This window comes from Protopterus annectens, chromosome 5.part0, assembly GCF_019279795.1.
Source record: "Protopterus annectens isolate FY-2018-M chromosome 5.part0, PAN1.0, whole genome shotgun sequence".
Classification (NCBI taxonomy): domain Eukaryota; kingdom Metazoa; phylum Chordata; order Ceratodontiformes; family Protopteridae; genus Protopterus; species Protopterus annectens.
The window spans coordinates 1,772,156,639-1,772,174,137 of record NC_056735.1 but is presented as its reverse complement, the minus strand read 5'-3'; the positions used below and the strand labels follow the sequence as shown (position 1 = coordinate 1,772,174,137).

At 36.6% G+C, this 17,499-nt stretch overlaps 1 protein-coding gene across 2 annotated transcripts in view; it reads right to left on the bottom strand.

The window, feature by feature from the left end:
* Positions 1–17,499, bottom strand: part of DSCAM (DS cell adhesion molecule) — a 3,720,739-nt gene that overhangs the window by 766,239 nt on the left and 2,937,001 nt on the right. For both annotated transcript variants that reach the window (XM_044071570.1, XM_044071571.1), the window contains one exon: positions 17,277–17,410. In XM_044071570.1, coding sequence (XP_043927505.1) covers positions 17,277–17,410 — 134 coding nt within the window. The remainder of the gene's footprint in view (positions 1–17,276; positions 17,411–17,499) is intronic.

The following is a 17,499-nucleotide window of genomic DNA, read 5'->3' as shown; positions in this document are numbered from 1 at the left end:
TTCTCCATTCTTTCCCATAAAAATGAGCTACTCTCCCTTGAGATATTAAATCTACCTTTCGAAATTCCACTCAAAACTAGAATCCTTCTTATTCAAACAAGAAAAATGTATGTGCTTCTTTAGCATGGAGTCACATAAATCTACCCCAAAGTCCCCTTCTCAATACAAGTTCATTACCTATTATAAAATAATTATAACTGTTTAAAATTGTCTATTCTGTCTCATAATTATAATATCATGCTATGACTGCTATATGTTATTTTTGATCTGATTTCAAGTTTTGTGTATCTTCAGGCTGAACCTGAAAATGGTCCAATACGATACAAATATTCTAAACTTTGATTTTAAAGTAATTTTTTATGGGTTAGACATTTCTCTAAAAGAGTTTGGGATGACATACACATTGTTTTATGTAATAACACAAATTAAAAATTCTGCATTCTCAAGATATTCCAAATAGTAATATGTTAATATATGTGTTATTAAGCTAGCTTAAATATTTTATTTATTTGCCCATGTTATCCAATTTCAAATACATCAATATAATCATTAAATCTTTCAAAACACACATGTACCTCATTATCACATTGGATGTTTCATTTTATAATGAACTCTTTTAAGAAGGAAAATGAAATCAGCTGGTGTTTTGTGCTTCATATTTAAATCAGTAAAAAATTTAAGACCAATAAAAAGGTTTTGCAGGAAGCATAAAACATTTGTAGCTTACTTTGCGCACTTGTGTCATAAGCAGGCTAATCTATATTTAATGGAAAATATACCCACTGGGTATAAAGTAGGAAAGGCAACACAACACCCCGGAAAAGAGCAAGGAATAGTAGAGTGGCTTACATAACAGAAGGAAAGACATGTGTGACAGCAGGTATTGTTTCCCCTTGCTTTGTTTGAATACTGACTTTCAAGAACAGACATAGAATTCTCGGCAGATAGCACCATTTGTTTTTCTCAAAAACAATTGAAAATCAATAGAAATGTCTTACTCTAGAATAATGAGGTTTGGCTTATATGGTTTGAAAAGATGAGTCACAAACAGATAAAAATTAGATCATAAATACAAATTAATAGACATGTAAGGCACAGCAAAATAATGCTAAGATTGTAGCAATGATTCCCGCTTCAAAGTTTTCTCCATGGTTGTAGCAGTAACATTATAATTGTTTGTTACAGTGCAGAAATAAAAAGTGACCATAGTGAAAAGAACAATGGTGTCACTGCTTTTAAACTGTGCATTTACAAAATCCCAGCATAGTTTACTGTCCAGATTTTCTTGAAACTGGGAAATACAGAACAGTGAAAGAAACAATGATTTGCTGCATGACATTTACAGAAGATGTATAAGCATTGCAGTGGAGAGTTAAACTGAAAAATAACATCTTACTCAAAATATCGTCATGCAAATGAGAGATTTAGTAATCCTGCTAGTGACAGTGGTGGTGATTATTTTGATAAATAACGGAAATAATCACACATTAATATGATACCAGTAGCATCCGTTAATGTCAGTAAATCCATTTCATGTTCATTGAGGAATTATGAATACACAAACATGAATGCAGTAGGACTATACAAAATAACTTCCTTCTTCCTGGATGAACTTTTAGATGCGAAAGAAAAATCATTGCTACATGAATTGTTGAATGTAATAATGATTAGTGCCCTGAAAAAGAAATCAACTTGGGCCTGGTATGGCGGATAGAATATTCCAGTGACTGTTCTGCACAACATATAATTTGCTGCATAAGATTACTGCTTTGTTAAAAACAAAACAGCACACAAACTAATATAAATAAAATATTATGAAATATAAAATATTATGAAAGGTTCTACAAGTAACATGGTAGTCTTGCTCTATAAAACACATATATGATATAGAAGATTTAAGTAAGATGAAATGAAACTATGATTAATTTATGTGTAGAGGCATTCTAACTATCATGCGGACTTCAAATGTTTTTCAAACAGCAAAGTGAAATACAAGGGATACAGTATTCAGAAAGTCTGCTATCACTGACATGTTGCAACAAAACTTATTTCAAAGGAGATTCTGCAAGAAAGTTGCTACTACAACAAGCTGCCCAGTCTTAAACATCTCAACTGTCCCTGATTTTCAGGGCCATCTCAGATTTTAATATAACATTTTACTCTGTTCCTCCTAAAATTGGTGACACTTTGGGAAAAGACAGTAGATTATAGTAACTAATTAAAGATAGTCATTATAGCTATAGACTTATTTTACTTCTGAAAAGCCATATTCATCTTTGTTCACTTTGTTAAATTTCTAAGGCAGTAACTCAAATATTTATAAAGGATTCATGATATAGGACCTTTGTGCTGATTATTTCTGGTTTTGTACCTGATTCTAGATGTAAGGTTTTCAGGCGTTATGGACAGTCCACCTTACCCATGCCAAAGGCTCCATTCGTCAAGCACCTCAGAATGCAAAAGGTTGGCACACTCCCTTTTCAACAATTTAGCACCCATCATGCCTCCAGGTCCATGAGTAAATATGCAGGAGTATCTCTGTTTGTCAGAAATACCGTCACCTCTTACCAAATTGCTCATGACCTTGACTTGGAGCTCCTGGGGATCCAAATCACTTTTAACAACTCCAACTCTTGCTTCAGTACAAGCAAAAGATCCTCATCTGTGCCCTCCAAAGGTCAGTGAAATTTTCTTAACACCAGTGAGGGGTTAAATATCAAACTACATACCTTTTTGTTAGGGGATTTCAATTACATAGGCATTAATTTGTACACTTACACCTTTAAATATGGTTATGCTTAGCAATTCCAAGATGTTGTTAAAGCAAATGTTCTAGATCAAACTGTAAAACTACCTACTCAAGGCTCCAATACCTTGATCTGGTTCTTACCAGCCTAGCCCCTGCCTGTACCCAACCCTACAGCTCCTCATTCCTAGTTAAATCTGACCATGTCAGTCATCTCCTCTCTCAGACTTAGCGATAACACCCTTTCACCAAATGAGAACATCTTTAGGGGCTTCACCAGGGCTAACCTACTTCAGCTTGTAGAAAACCTATGCAAAATTCCCAACAATCCCCTGCAAATGGTCCTAACAAAGAAGTCTGAATCATTCGCATCCAACTTCTACAAGTACATAAACAGCTGTATAAAAAGTCAGAACCTGCTCACCCTAAATGTAAAGCTAAATTTAGGAATACATTTCTCTGGTGGAACTCCTATATTAATACAATGCATAACAGATGAAGGAAAATGATCAAAAGTTGTGAAAAATCTGTATCCCCTAATCTCATGACAACACAGAAATGTGCAGCAAAATGGTACAAGGTTGAAGTCATTTCAGATACCAAAGGAAACTACAAATATTTCTTTAGACAAGTCAGGAAATTAGGAAATAATGTCCAATAGTGCACTGAGCCCATTTATAATGACATCACATATTCTAAGCCTAAGGATATAGTCAATATAACAGCAGACAAACACAGTGCTAACTTCACCTCTCACCCACATTGTTACCCCCAGCATCCCTGAAAATTAAGATTCCCCTGAAACTACATTCAAACAATTCTTAAAATTGGTGACAAAGACTTAAAAGAATACTTCCATGGGACTAAACACATTCCAAGGTGCTATTTTATCAGGCCAATTATGTATTATCTGAGCCTCTACTTAAAATGTTCAGCCTCAGCTTGTCCACTGGGTATATGTATGATGCCAGTACTTCTCTTCTGGACAATCTGATGACTATGGACAGCATGGCAGACTGGAAAGCAGTTACCCTGTGCCTGACGGAAGCATTAATTGAGATAACATTTGCAATCTATAGCCAGAGCAGCAGTGTCTGCTCTCTGTCCTTATAATCCATGTCATCATTCAGGCAGTGTATGTTGTCCTGTGGGCTATGGATGTGTCACATGTCATTACATAGCCCATGCAGCACACACACCATCTCCACAGTGCTGTAGAGGGCAGCTGTATGTGTCTGGATCACTGACCTGCACATCTGCTGATTTATATTACATGTTGCCCCAAGGTCAGTGACACTGCTGAGTATGGAGATTCAGCCTGTCCTTCCACATGAGCATTGTATGTGAGCCCTCCCACATTAGTGTTGTGGACAGTACCACTGCATCATCAGAAAGTACCATGTGCATGTTGTCTCGGGTGAGCTGCTGACATCAGGCATGTGCTGTCCCATTATGATGAACTCTTCAACAGTAGGACCTGTGAATGCATAAATACAAGATATCTCATGAAGCAGTCAAATATATGCTTGTGGCAGGCATACTGCCCAGAGGTACCTGGAGGACAGATATGCAGTAGCCTCTCGATGAATAAGTCCTGCCACACAAACAGTGCACTGTACAATACAAACATGTAACTTGTTATTACTGACCTGGTTCATCCACTACAGACACTTGTACTGGCTTCAGCCCATATCCCACATTCAAGCCACCACTAGCTAAGAAGGTTCATTATTTCTTCCAGACATGGACAACAGAAACTCTACCTCTGTTTGCTGCTTTTATTTTAGTGACCTACCTCCTGTGGTGCAAATGCCCTACTCAATGTTCTTTTCCTCATTCTTGGCATGTAATATGTTTACAACCCTTTGTGGTACTTGTTGCAGAGACCTACTGTGCTGCCCATAACATTGATGACCTACACCACTCCCTGCCACACCTTGCCTGATAAAGCATGCTCATGTTACCTTGGCCAAGCATACATATGCTATCTGTAAAGAGGGCTGAAGTAACACTTCATTTTTCTGAGTGGTGGGTGTTCCAGCTGTTGCCTTTCTCATTAGCCAGTGGCAGCACTTATACTTCAGAGGACTATAACTGTCAGTGTGTGTGTGTGTGTGTGTGTGTGTGTGTGTGTGTGTGTGTGTGTGTGTGTGTGTGTGTGTGTTTGTGTGAGTGTGTGCGTGTGTGTGTGTGTGTGTGTGTGTGTGTGTGTCCATGTGAGTGTGCGTGTGCATGTGTGTGTGTGTGTGTGTGTGTGTGTGTGTGTGTGTGTGTGTGTGTGTGTGTGTGTGTGTGTGTGTGTTTGTGTGTGTGTACATGCATGTGTGTGAATTTCTGTAGATGTCCTGAATATGTGTGGTCTATTTTCACCCCCAGTTAGTAGTCAGTTAGTTGCCCCCTGTAGTGCCCTTACTGTTCCCCCTTTTTCATATACACACTGTAGCAAAGGGCATGTTAACAGGACACCCCTTCCTGCATCAGTGCATTTACCTCATGTAGTGCTCTGCTCACCTTGTACCTTATTATAATGCATTCCCATTAGTCACAATACTATTGGAGCCATCATATTTTATGGAACATCTACTTCCTCATGTACCCATAACCCACAGCATGCCTCTTATATGTAAACATGACTGCATCATGTCATTGTGCTGTGTTCCCATTCCCCATATACATACCCCACAGCATGCCTCTACATGAAAACATGACTGCGTCAAGCGATTGAGTTGTGCTCACATTCCCTTGTACACATAAACCCATAGTATGTCTGTGTATCTAAACATGGTTGCATCATACCACTGTGCTGTGTCCCCATTCCCCCATATACATAACCCACAGTGTGCCTCTGCATGTAAACACAACTGCATCATGCCATTGTGCTGTCTTCCCATTCCCCCATAAACATAACCCACAGCATGCCTCGACATGTAAACATGACTGTGTCATGCAATTGTATTGTGTTCCCATTCTCCTGTACACATAACCCACAGCATGCCTCTGTATTTAAACATGACTGCATAATGCCATTGTGCTGTGTTTCCATTCCCCTGCACACATAACCCACAGGGTGCCTCTGCTTTTAAACACAATTGCATCATGCCATTGTGCCGTGTTCCAATTCCCCCATACACATAACCCACAGTGTGCTTCTGCATGTAAACATGACTGCATCCTGCCATTGCGCTGTTTCCCATTCCCCCATACATATAACCTACAGGGTGCCTCTGCATGTAAACATGACTGCATCATGCCATTGTGCTGTGTTCCCATTCCCCCATACACCACTTTCTCTATGTTTCTGTAACTGCAATTTGAAATAAGTCTTGAGTAGTATGTAGGGGCACATTCCCAAGAGTCCTGCCTTCTTTTAGTCTGCCTATATCAAACTCCAAAGTTCTGTTCTGTAACACTTTCACTTTATAGATGCTCTTACTAATGTATTCTCATGCAATATGGTTATAACACTTTATGTCATGCTAAAATTAATATTCCATAAATAATTACACTTAATGCCAAAGCTATATTCCTGGCAGCTGCAGTTAGATCAAGAAGGCAATGAGCTGCCAGGTCTAGAAAAAAAATAAAAACAAAGGTAGAAATAAATAAGGCATACATCTGCAAAGCTATAAAATTCACATTTTGTAAAAATTCTCTTGTATATATTTTTTTAGGCTTTTAAAGTGGGCAGTGTAGTTCCAAAGAAGGGGATAAGGGTTTACTTATGTACAGGAGACAGCCACCTAGTGAATGTGTACCTGCATTCAGGGCACTTGTAGGCCTGCTCTTTGTTTATGACCACAGCAATATTCAAAATGTGTGTCTATTTTTTGGGGCTTTGTTTCCTCATTATTTTTGGCTGTGAACAAACTTTTCATGCTAAGATGCTGGGAGCTACGTATATTGGCAGAAAGTTTTATTAGAACGAATGACAGCAATTGCTCCATGATTTTTCTTCTGCTTTGTTTTTCATGTCCATACTAGAGCTGTTTTAGAGTTAGTCATCATATACGGTTATGGATTCAATGCCAGCATTGTCTGTAAGGTCCATGCAGTGTCCGTGGTAGAAGTACGTATAATTCCTCGATGTACTACATCATAAAGGTGAAAAGACATGGATGAATGACTGCAATTTTCATGTGGCAAACTTTAAATGCTACACATTTAAATTGAATTTCCCGTACCACCCCATACAAGAAACATAATCTACCATGCATAATATTTCTGTGTTGCCCTTTATGTCAGTCAAACAAAGCATGCCTTAAAATATAGAATTTTTGCACATCCGAGTGACATAATATGTAGAAAAGCAGTCGTGGTTTATGTAAACATACATTGGCTTGCACAAATGTTATATTTAGTTATTGGCATTGATGCTACCCCCCCCCCCGAGTTCTAATATGCACAAGGAATATTTACAGAACATTGTTTTTTTTTTTAAGAAAAATGTTATTGAATCAACATATTTACAATATATACACAGAATGGAAGAAATTCCACATCACATACTGTTATACAATGTGAAGAATACATACATTGAATCATCAAAATAATCTTATATAATGAATACATTAAAAGTCTTTGTATTTCAACAGCAACATTTCAAGGCTATCCCAACCATTAAAAGTCTTAACGTGATTTATACACCTTAATCAGATGACTTATTTTTCAGTTTTACATGTTATCGCAGTTAAATTTAAAATTATTTGAAAGTAGGAACTGAGTTTGATTTCCAGCTTTTTGCAATAACTTTCTTAGCAACTGCTAAAAGACTCCAAAATATTTTTGTTGTTTGACTTTTATAAATACAGGAAGTTGGAAATTCATTAGTATTATTTATCTAGTTAAAGAACAATTATCAGACCGTAACCCCTTAAAAACATACTTATCTCTTCCCAATATGCATTTCATTTCCACAATCCACAATCATGCGAGTCCAGTCACCTTTTACATCTTTACTAGATCTCCAACAAACTGAGTAAGACATTTTACTAAACTTAGGGATTTTATAGGGAGTAACATTCGACATATATATTTCCACATAAAAACTTTCCAGCATAAACTTGAAGGAGTTTGACTAACTCATTTAAGTAAAAAAGTTTTAGTCTTACCATATATTGAGTCAGTCAGTCTAATATTGTCTAAAAAATTCCAGAATTTTGCATCAAAATTATTATTTATAATTAACTTATATAACGTGGACAAGTTTCCTTTGTATGTTAATTTACCTTTGATGATAGCATTCATATATTCATATAATGGGGTATAGTCTTTTGATTCATTTCACGCATTGTCTACAGATTCATTTAATTTCTTACTAATGGATAATATAAACTAGTTAACAGATTCAACCAACTTATAATCGTTCATTAAATATTCTGGTGACCTAGCTTTTCCTTTTTCAAAGCAATCAGACCGTAATACTAATCCATTCCTTTTTAGTAAAGTACTTTAAACATTGTTCTGAATTTCCTAAAATCTAGAGGTGTGTGCAATAGGAAAGCACAAAAAGTTCCATTTTGATATTAATGGAGTTTTAAAAACATATTTCTTAACTGGTTTAAGAACGTATTTCATTACAGAGCATTCTTGATAAAAAAATGAAAGAAGATAGATTATAAAAATGAGGGCTGGTCCCCTCCCCATGTTGAAAGACTAATTATGAAATCATGTGCCTCTCATAGTTTTCAATCACCATAAGAGGGATATACACAACCTCCAAACCAAACTGTGTGGAGAAAAAAATGTAAACAGCCTTTTTTGTTGTGGTAGACTTTAACTTTTAACAGAAAAGGCCCCAAATTTAGTCCATTGTGGAAAATAGAAGAATGGGTAGCAAAAGTACCTCTTCTGTCGTACGGAATCATATTTCTCATAAAGTTATAAATGGTTGTCACTTTTTATCCCTGCTCAGAAAAGCCCTAACAGTGTTGCATAGAAAACAAGAAATGTCCATCTTCCTTGATTATGATGTGCCATTTTGGGGACATCCAGACCTAAAAGTTGGGACTCAGTTTTTTGGTGGCCTAGATAGACTGAGGCAGGGGTATTATCCCTGATGGGGAAACTATGCCTCACCTTCTATGTCTGGAAGGACCCAGTCCCATTAATCCTCCTACATGTCCACAAAACAAACAACACCCTAATCACCGGCTCAAAACAAACAACACCCTAATCACCTGCTCAAAACAAACAACACCCTAAACACCTGCTCAAATCAACTAAACTTACACTGCAGCATAAAGAGACCAGATGGAGAGCTAGCTATCCCCTCAAAGAATCCCTCATTTATTTATTTGAGATTTGGTAACTGGGTAAGTGGACTGTTCAAGTGACCCTTTTCAGCCACAACACAACTCTAAGGGAGAAAAGTACATAATAAAAAAATCAATAGTGAACATGAAAATACATATCATACTATAATAAAAATGTATAGCAAAAGTAAAAACAAATGGAAAAGGTGTAGTACAAAACAACAATATTTACAATATTTCAAGCAATGTGGAAATATATACAATATTGACAGTACTTACAGGGTGAAGTTATTTAGTAGAGTGATACTTATATGTAGCACTTGTAAATATTCCAGTCATAGTAAGATTAAAAGAATACAACAGCTTATCCAGTATTACCAAAAAAATTGCAGGCAGTTTCTTTAAGTAGAATTTTCTTCACTTTAGCCTTGAAGCCAGCTAATGTTATTTGAGAATATATTTTTCTGAGTAGCTGAACCCATGTTTCTGACCCAAGTTTAGTGAAGGTCCTTTACCCCATGGTAGAGATAAAACATGGTCTCATGAAGGGAATTCCAGCCTTCTGACTTCATCTCAATGAATATGCTGTCATGCATAGTTGTAAAGTTGATTTTAGGGTTCTATATTACCTGACCGAAGCTTTACTTAATCAAATAAGTACAGCTCGAACTTGTAATATCGAAACTGTAAATTGTCGAATGGCTGATTTAACCCAGAGAATCACTTCCCTTGGCCGTTCTGTGGAGTATGCCCATTTCTCCAATTTGGAGTGATCTCGGAGTTGGTATATATAGATAGGGGGGATGGGGGGGTCAGGGGGTGGGGGGTGAAGTATTTCCCTTGGTTGAATTGGCTGTTTGACAAGTTTAGCTCTCGATATTACAAGATGAAGCTTTAGTTATTTGATTAACTAAAGCTTTGATGTTATAATATAGACTCGATTTCAGTGGGGGGCAGTGATCCAGCATAATTGTGAGCAAGTAATTGCCTAGTAACATAGTAATTGGTAGCCAATAAAATCTCTAAGAGATCAAAGTGGTGGGTATGCTTGTTAGCTAGATGTACAAAATGAGAGATTTTGTTTTTCATTAATGGGATAGTTTTCCTTTAGATATAAAGCAAAGCAAAACCTTGACTGTATTTAAGTGCAACCTGTAGAAATAAAATGTGAAACCATAAATTTACCCCTGGTCTGGCCTCTCAAACTCTCACTGAAAGATGACAAAATTAAGTAACAGTTATTCATATCACATCCTAGGATACTGACAAACTGGGATCTTGGTGCTAGGCAACAAATTATCTGCCTGATCAACAGCCCATTGTGAACCCGTGGACTGTGAAGTTCTCATTCTGACAAACGTATGTATTATTTTCATATTTGTGCTTGAATGTCTGTCTAGTTTTTCATTCTGTTAACCATATGTATCTGAAACTTTTCTTCTTGGACCTCCACTGAAAATGGGTACCTCATGACCCAGTTGAACTTTTCTGGTAAACAAATGCCAAATAAATAAATAAACAAATAAATAATGAAATTATGATTGCTGCATGGACCTGCTCTTTGTAACATTCAACCAATATGTGTGCATTGTTATAAGAAAATCCTTCTATATCGCACAGCTTATAAAGAAAGGGATTGTCCCTAGATCTAGGGATGTCATTGTCCCTCTTTACTTAGTCCTTATTTGGCTAGTCATGTAATACAATGCACCCCTTTGGCATGCATCTGTCCAGACACGTTCAAGAACTGGAATGCCCACAGAGATACTTTACTAAAAGGATACAAAGCCTAAACAATATGTCCTACATGGAGAGGACCAACTCAATAGTTGTGTTACTAAACTCAGCATCCTACAGACTGCTAAGAGATTACCTTTGTCTAGCACGCAAGGCATCCTTTGAACCAATACCAGTAGATTTACTGCACATCAGCAAGTCAAATGGCATCAGAAATAGTCAATCTAGGGCTCTAAACTTGTTCTGCAACATCAACAGACTGGATTGGAGGGACAGATTTATTCACAGAGGATACTGCTGTGGTGGAACAGACTCCTTGTCCTCATAAAACAAAGCTCAACATTGTCTATAGCCAAGCACAACTTAGATCTATGGATGGGAGACAGAAAATTTAGCCCAGGACTGTCACCTGTATTACTAATGGGCAGAGACAGCACCTCAAGCAGTGATGGTGAACCTTTTGGGCTCAGCATGCCAAAAATTCAGAAAACGCCTACCTTGGCTCTGCTAGCCTGTTACCGCCCACCCCAACTCCAAACAAAAGAGGAACAATTCTTTACATATTTATTTAAAAACATACAGCCCAACATGTATTATAAAAGTAAAAGAAAAATCAGGGCCTTATAATAGAGGAAATGATATGCGCACTGATAATTGGGCTGAAAATAAAGCAATAAAAAGTGACCCTACTTTTAACAGTAATTTTGAATTGAACTGAAAAAAATATGGAACACATTGCATTTTAATTCACATCAATTAATGACTTTTTTGTTGCTGAGTTTTAATAGATAAGTCTGAAATTGAAGGTATACACTTCACCAAGCAAGCAGCATTAACTTCATCTGTCACTTAGTTTCTTTTATCCATTTTAATGTTGTTTAATGAAGAGAATATGGTCTTGCAAAAGTATGTTGAGGAAATAATTGTGAGTAAAGCCAATGCTAGATTTTTAAGGTTGCTAAAAGTTTCTGGTATTCGGTTTCAAGCATTCAGAATTTCTTGTTCATAGTGGCACTTATCATTCTGCAGGTGGTTTATTTCCAGATCCTCCAAGTTTAAACATCAGGTTGATGCTAGCCTGGAACTGTATTAACTGCAACTCTAATCCTTCAGTGTCTAGCCATTGGAAATCATTCAATTCCACAGTGCTCTAGACTGCTACATCTGGATACTTATTTTAATTGTCTGTTCTAAACTTCTGAATTGATTAAATCTTCTGCCAAACTGATCAATTATTGAGTTTAAAATGTGCTGTTACTTTATATACAAGGGCTCTATTCCGTTTTGCACAGACGAGTTGACCTCTTCAAAATATTTTTTTATCCAAGGAAAATAGTGATAAGTTTTAGTCCCCACCTCTCATTTAAAAGTTTGAAGTTTAGTTTCAAAGGCTTTTATCCAAACATATTGTCAATATTTTGTCAAAACCTTGTAACTTTAATTTCTGTTCATTCATATGAACCGAGGGGTTTGTAAACCATCAGTGTGCTGACCCATGTACAATCACTGAGCTGAGGAAACTTCCACATTTTTATTCTCAGCATATAACTTAATTTCTACAAAGCACTCCACAAATCTTTCAAGGACTTTTCCTTGGCTCAACCAACTGACATTGTTCTTTATCAGCAGTCTGCTGTAAGTTGATTCAACTTCCTGCAATAGAGCAGAAAATTCTTGCTTATGAAGGGGTCGAGCAGCTATTTAATTCATTATTTTGTTACAATAGTCACTACATCATTTAGTTCTGTGAATCCTGCCATGGCATACAACACCTCCTGGTGGATAATGCAATGAAATTGAACAAGTGGATGTCCAATAGCTTCCATAAACAGTTTCACAAATCCGACCTTTTTTCCCACCATATTGGGTGCCCATCTGTCGTCACAGACACAACTTTAAACACATCAATGCTTAGGTCACGGAACAGTTTTAGATTAATGTTGCATATTTCATTCCCTGATGTACTGTTATTGGCACAGTTTCTAGCTTTACCAGCTTTTCTCTCATTGTCTGACCATTGGAAAATCTAGCAATGATGGCCAACTGAGCCGATGAGGTGACATCAGTACATTCGTCAAGAGAAATCAAAAAATATTTACAATTATTTAAGTCTCCTTTTAATTGTTGTTGTACATTGGACATCATTGTCATCACTCTGTGTTTAATGGTATTTCTGCTGATTGGTAAATCAGAAATATGCTTAATAGTAGCATCTTTATTTTGCATATCTTGAAACAAATAAGGTACACATTTTAGAAGAGTTTCTTTAATAAATTCTCCTTCACTGAGGGCCCTTTCAAGCAGAGCTATGGCAGGGCACTGTTTGCTGAAACGTGCTGGTGTTAAATTCACAGGGCCTCTTAAAAATTTAAGGAAGCAATTTGATTGACACTTAATGCGATGTAGCTGCTGAAAAACATACTCCTTGCTTTTATTCTCACTTTTTTCCAAAAGCCTGTGATGATTTGTTTCAACATGTCTTTTTACATTCCATGTTCTCCTTACTACTGTTTCATGACACAATAGGCACAAGGATTTGCTGTTTCTGTCAATAATGCCATTCTTCTCAGTCCATGCATATTGAAAACTTCAAACACTTCCTTTATCACGCAATTGGGCGTTTTTAATTGAGGTTCTTCCATAACAGGGCTAGAACATTAAAGAAATAAAAATGAATAACTTCTATAATTTTCTAAGAATTCTCACTATTTCAAAATCCATTTCTCCTAATGTTTGTAATTCATGACACCTTCAGAAGAATTACAAACACTACAATTATTTTATGCATATGGTATCACATTTACATTTAATAAATGGTAATTTTTTTTTATTTTAATTTCATGAAGTTCTTGGCTGTAAATTACACGGACCTAGGTCTGTTGTTTTTGCTTTAAGATTAACCTGGGAGGACGAATGTTAAAAGAACATTTTCCTCCACAGATGTATTGCCAAATAACTCTGTTTGCTCATTTATGGAGAGCTTTGTTTTTTTTATGCAAAGTGCCTCATAAATTTGCAACCAGACCCCATCAGAATATAAATTATTACAAACATCCAGCAAGGTGGCTACTGTCCTCCTACACTCCTTGTTATACAGAATTTTAAATTCCACTGCCTTGTAGTCTTACTGTCTTGGGGGTGTGAAGTCCCCGATGGACATTCACGCTCTAGATTTTTAATATATCTTACTGTTAACATTCACGCTCTAGATTTTTAATATATCTTACTGTTAAAAGCAACTTGTTTATCATAAACATTCATTTTGTGAAAAATAAAGATATGAAATTATAATTACAATGTCTGCTGTCATCACACTGGGGGCAGGACTTGCTAGTGGGCATCCTGGTGCATCCTAATATGAACAGTCTTCGAAACTATGTGCAATCCGTAATACATATAATCAGTTTACCCATTTTCAAGTCATCTGTATACAGACTGTAGAGTACCTCAGTTAAAAAAGATAGATCTGAAAGATACAACCTAAACAAGTACTCTTTCAACTGGTGGGTACTTGCTAATGGTGGCAGAAGGAAAACAAACACTTGATACTGTACTTCAGCAAGTTAATAAATCTACAAAAAAACAGGCTTGAGTGTGGCATTTGAGAGACAAAGTTAACGAAGACAGCCTAAGATTACAGAAGAGAGGCCAGCAAAAAAAAAAGGTGACCTAGAAGAGTGGTAGTATCTGAGACTGGAAGTAAGCAGGATGTTAGATAATATCAAGAGATCCAAAAAATAATGGGAATAGAATAGTAAGGAAGCATGCTTTGAGAAGCTGAGTGTAACTGATTAAAGAACAAGGGCTCATGTACACAACAAGTCAAGAAGCATAAGAAGGAACAATGTACATTGTCACGAATCTTCACAGAGACTTGGCTGATTTACAAAAAACTGGAGAAATGAGGTTCTGCAAAGAAGGCAAGTGGATGGAGGTATAATGTTGAAAGTAATGTAAGAGATTTTTTTCAGGCAGATAAAATGCAACAATAAAGGAAGAAATATGAAAGAAGAAAAGAGCTTTATGGAAGGTAGGCTCTGAAATATGCATCTTAATGACATGAATTAATCTCTATAATATGCATCATTCTTGAGGACTGTTATGTGTTATACAGCTTTTTTCACCATGGCCCCAATTGCGCCAGTCATATATATACAATGTTATAGGGATTGCATAATGTTTCAGTTACAGAATGACCACCAAATCAGAAAGTTCTTCAAACATTTAAATGTGTTACATACTCTTTATCTGGAAGCAGTTACACCTCCACATGGTGTCAGATATCCTCTTGTTTTAAGATGAACCCCTCCCTCTTAATATGAATAAGTATAATTGCATCTAGTCTCTGCTAGTTTGAGATGGTCATTGCGTAACTGAATGAACTTAGAAGCGCACAGTGAGGATGAAAACAAGCTGAAGAAATTGCCATAATCCAAACAGAAAAAAGGGCCCCAGATGGAGAAAATCCATGGAAACCTACTGCCATTGATCTGCTTATATTTACTTGCATATGGCAATGGCAGCTCCTTTACCATCCTACATGATAACAGCTCTTTAAGAATGTGTATGAAGAAAAAGAATGCTTGTTGAAAACCTGTTCATTTTTGCATTACTTTCCTGTGTGCTTCCATTGTGCCCTTGTATTTGTCACTATTCTGTATTCTCCGTCTGTTATTTACTTTTTGCATTACTTTCCTGTGTGCTTCCATTGTGCCCTTGCACTTGTCAATATTCTGTATTCTCCGTCTGTTATTTACTTTTTGCATTACTTTCCTGTGTGCTTCCATTGTGCCCTTGTATTTGTCAATATTCTGTATTCTCCGTCTGTTATTTACTTTTTGCATTACTTTCCTGTGTGCTTCCATTGTGCCCTTGTATTTGTCAGTATTCTGTATTCTCCGTCTGTTATTTACTTTTTGCATTACTTTCCTGTGTGCTTCCATTGTGCCCTTGTACTTGTCAATATTCTGTATTCTCCGTCTGTTATTTACTTTTTGCATTACTTTCCTGTGTGCTTCCATTGTGCCCTTGTATTTGTCACTATTCTGTATTCTCCGTCTGTTATTTACTTTTTGCATTACTTTCCTGTGTGCTTCCATTGTGCCCTTGTATTTGTCACTATTCTGTATTCTCCGTCTGTTATTTACTTTTGCATTACTTTCCTGTGTGCTTCCATTGTGCCCTTGTATTTGTCAGTATTCTGTATTCTCCGTCTGTTATTTACTTTTTGCATTACTTTCCTGTGTGCTTCCATTGTGCCCTTGTATTTGTCAGTATTCTGTATTCTCCGTCTGTTATTTACTTTTTGCATTACTTTCCTGTGTGCTTCCATTGTGCCCTTGTACTTGTCAATATTCTGTATTCTCCGTCTGTTATTTACTTTTTGCATTACTTTCCTGTGTACTTCCATTGTGCCCTTGTATTTGTCAGTATTCTGTATTCTCCGTCTGTTATTTACTTTTTGCATTACTTTCCTGTGTGCTTCCATTGTGCCCTTGTATTTGTCAGTATTCTGTATTCTCCGTCTGTTATTTACTTGATGCACTTTGTTTCCATTTAGAAGCCTCCTAACCTTAAAGCATTTCATGTTAATTGACAAGCCACATAATCTAAAAGGCTTCATGAGACAAAATATTAGTATATTACTAGCAGCACAGAATGATAGGTAAGGGTATGTAATGGCAATGACCTTCACTCAGTAGTCCTGGGTTTGATTCCTTCATTCACCACATTCATCTTATGCTATACTGAGCAAGTGCTTCTAGGTTACCTCTGAAAAGGCGCTTTGGGTATAGTAGGTTTTAATAAATTAACAAACAAAAAGAGACATAAAAGCAAAAAAAAAAAAAAAGTTCTGGTATTAATTGATCATGTGACTTTTGGCAGGTGTGGTTACCTGTTGGGGGGAGTTATTTAGGTGGCTTTGTTCATTTTGTTTCTTTGTCTAAAGAAGTACAGGCACTGACCTATACGGCAGCGCTAACTTTACTTCATTAAATTACTGTATTACTGAATGGGATTTTTTTGTCAGAGTGTACTTTGTCTATTGCCTTTGTGTTTCTTTTTTTCATCAGTTTGTTTTATTTGATTTTTGGTATAAAAGCAATGGTGTATAGCCTTTTTTCCAAGACTGTGCCACTTGCTTTGGTATTAATGTACTTGTTCAAGGAGTTTAGCTACAGAGAGTATACAGCAGGGAGCCAGCTGCTATAAGCCATCATCTCTGCATGCTCTTCCTAGCTCCTATGATAGCTGTTAGCTGCAGAGTGTCTGAATTTAGCATTATGTGCTTGCCTTCATTTTGTTTGTCACATGTGTTACAGTTTATGGTGTGCCACAGGATATCAGGTAAATAGAATAATGACATTTTATATCAGCAAAAAGGTTTTTGCTGTGTTTCTGCAAACTGAGCAGACAAACCATGTTCTCTTTACTTAGTTACTGTAAAATTAAAGTCTCAGAATATATACTTTTTCAAAATGACACATGCATGCTATATATAATATTTAGATAAAAAGTTATTTATTTTCTCTGTCACTTACTGTTGGGTAAGGATGAGAGCAGAAAACGGTATACTTCCTGATGATGCCGTTTAGTTTGACGGGTGGAAGCCATGACACATAAACAACCGAACCAGATGCTGCTGCTGCCTTTACTCCTGCAGGGGGACCTGGAACTGGACAAACAAAGACAGTCGATTAGCTGAAATTGATAAATTTGATTTATACCCATTTTTATCTCATTATTTTGTAAAGGTATACACAT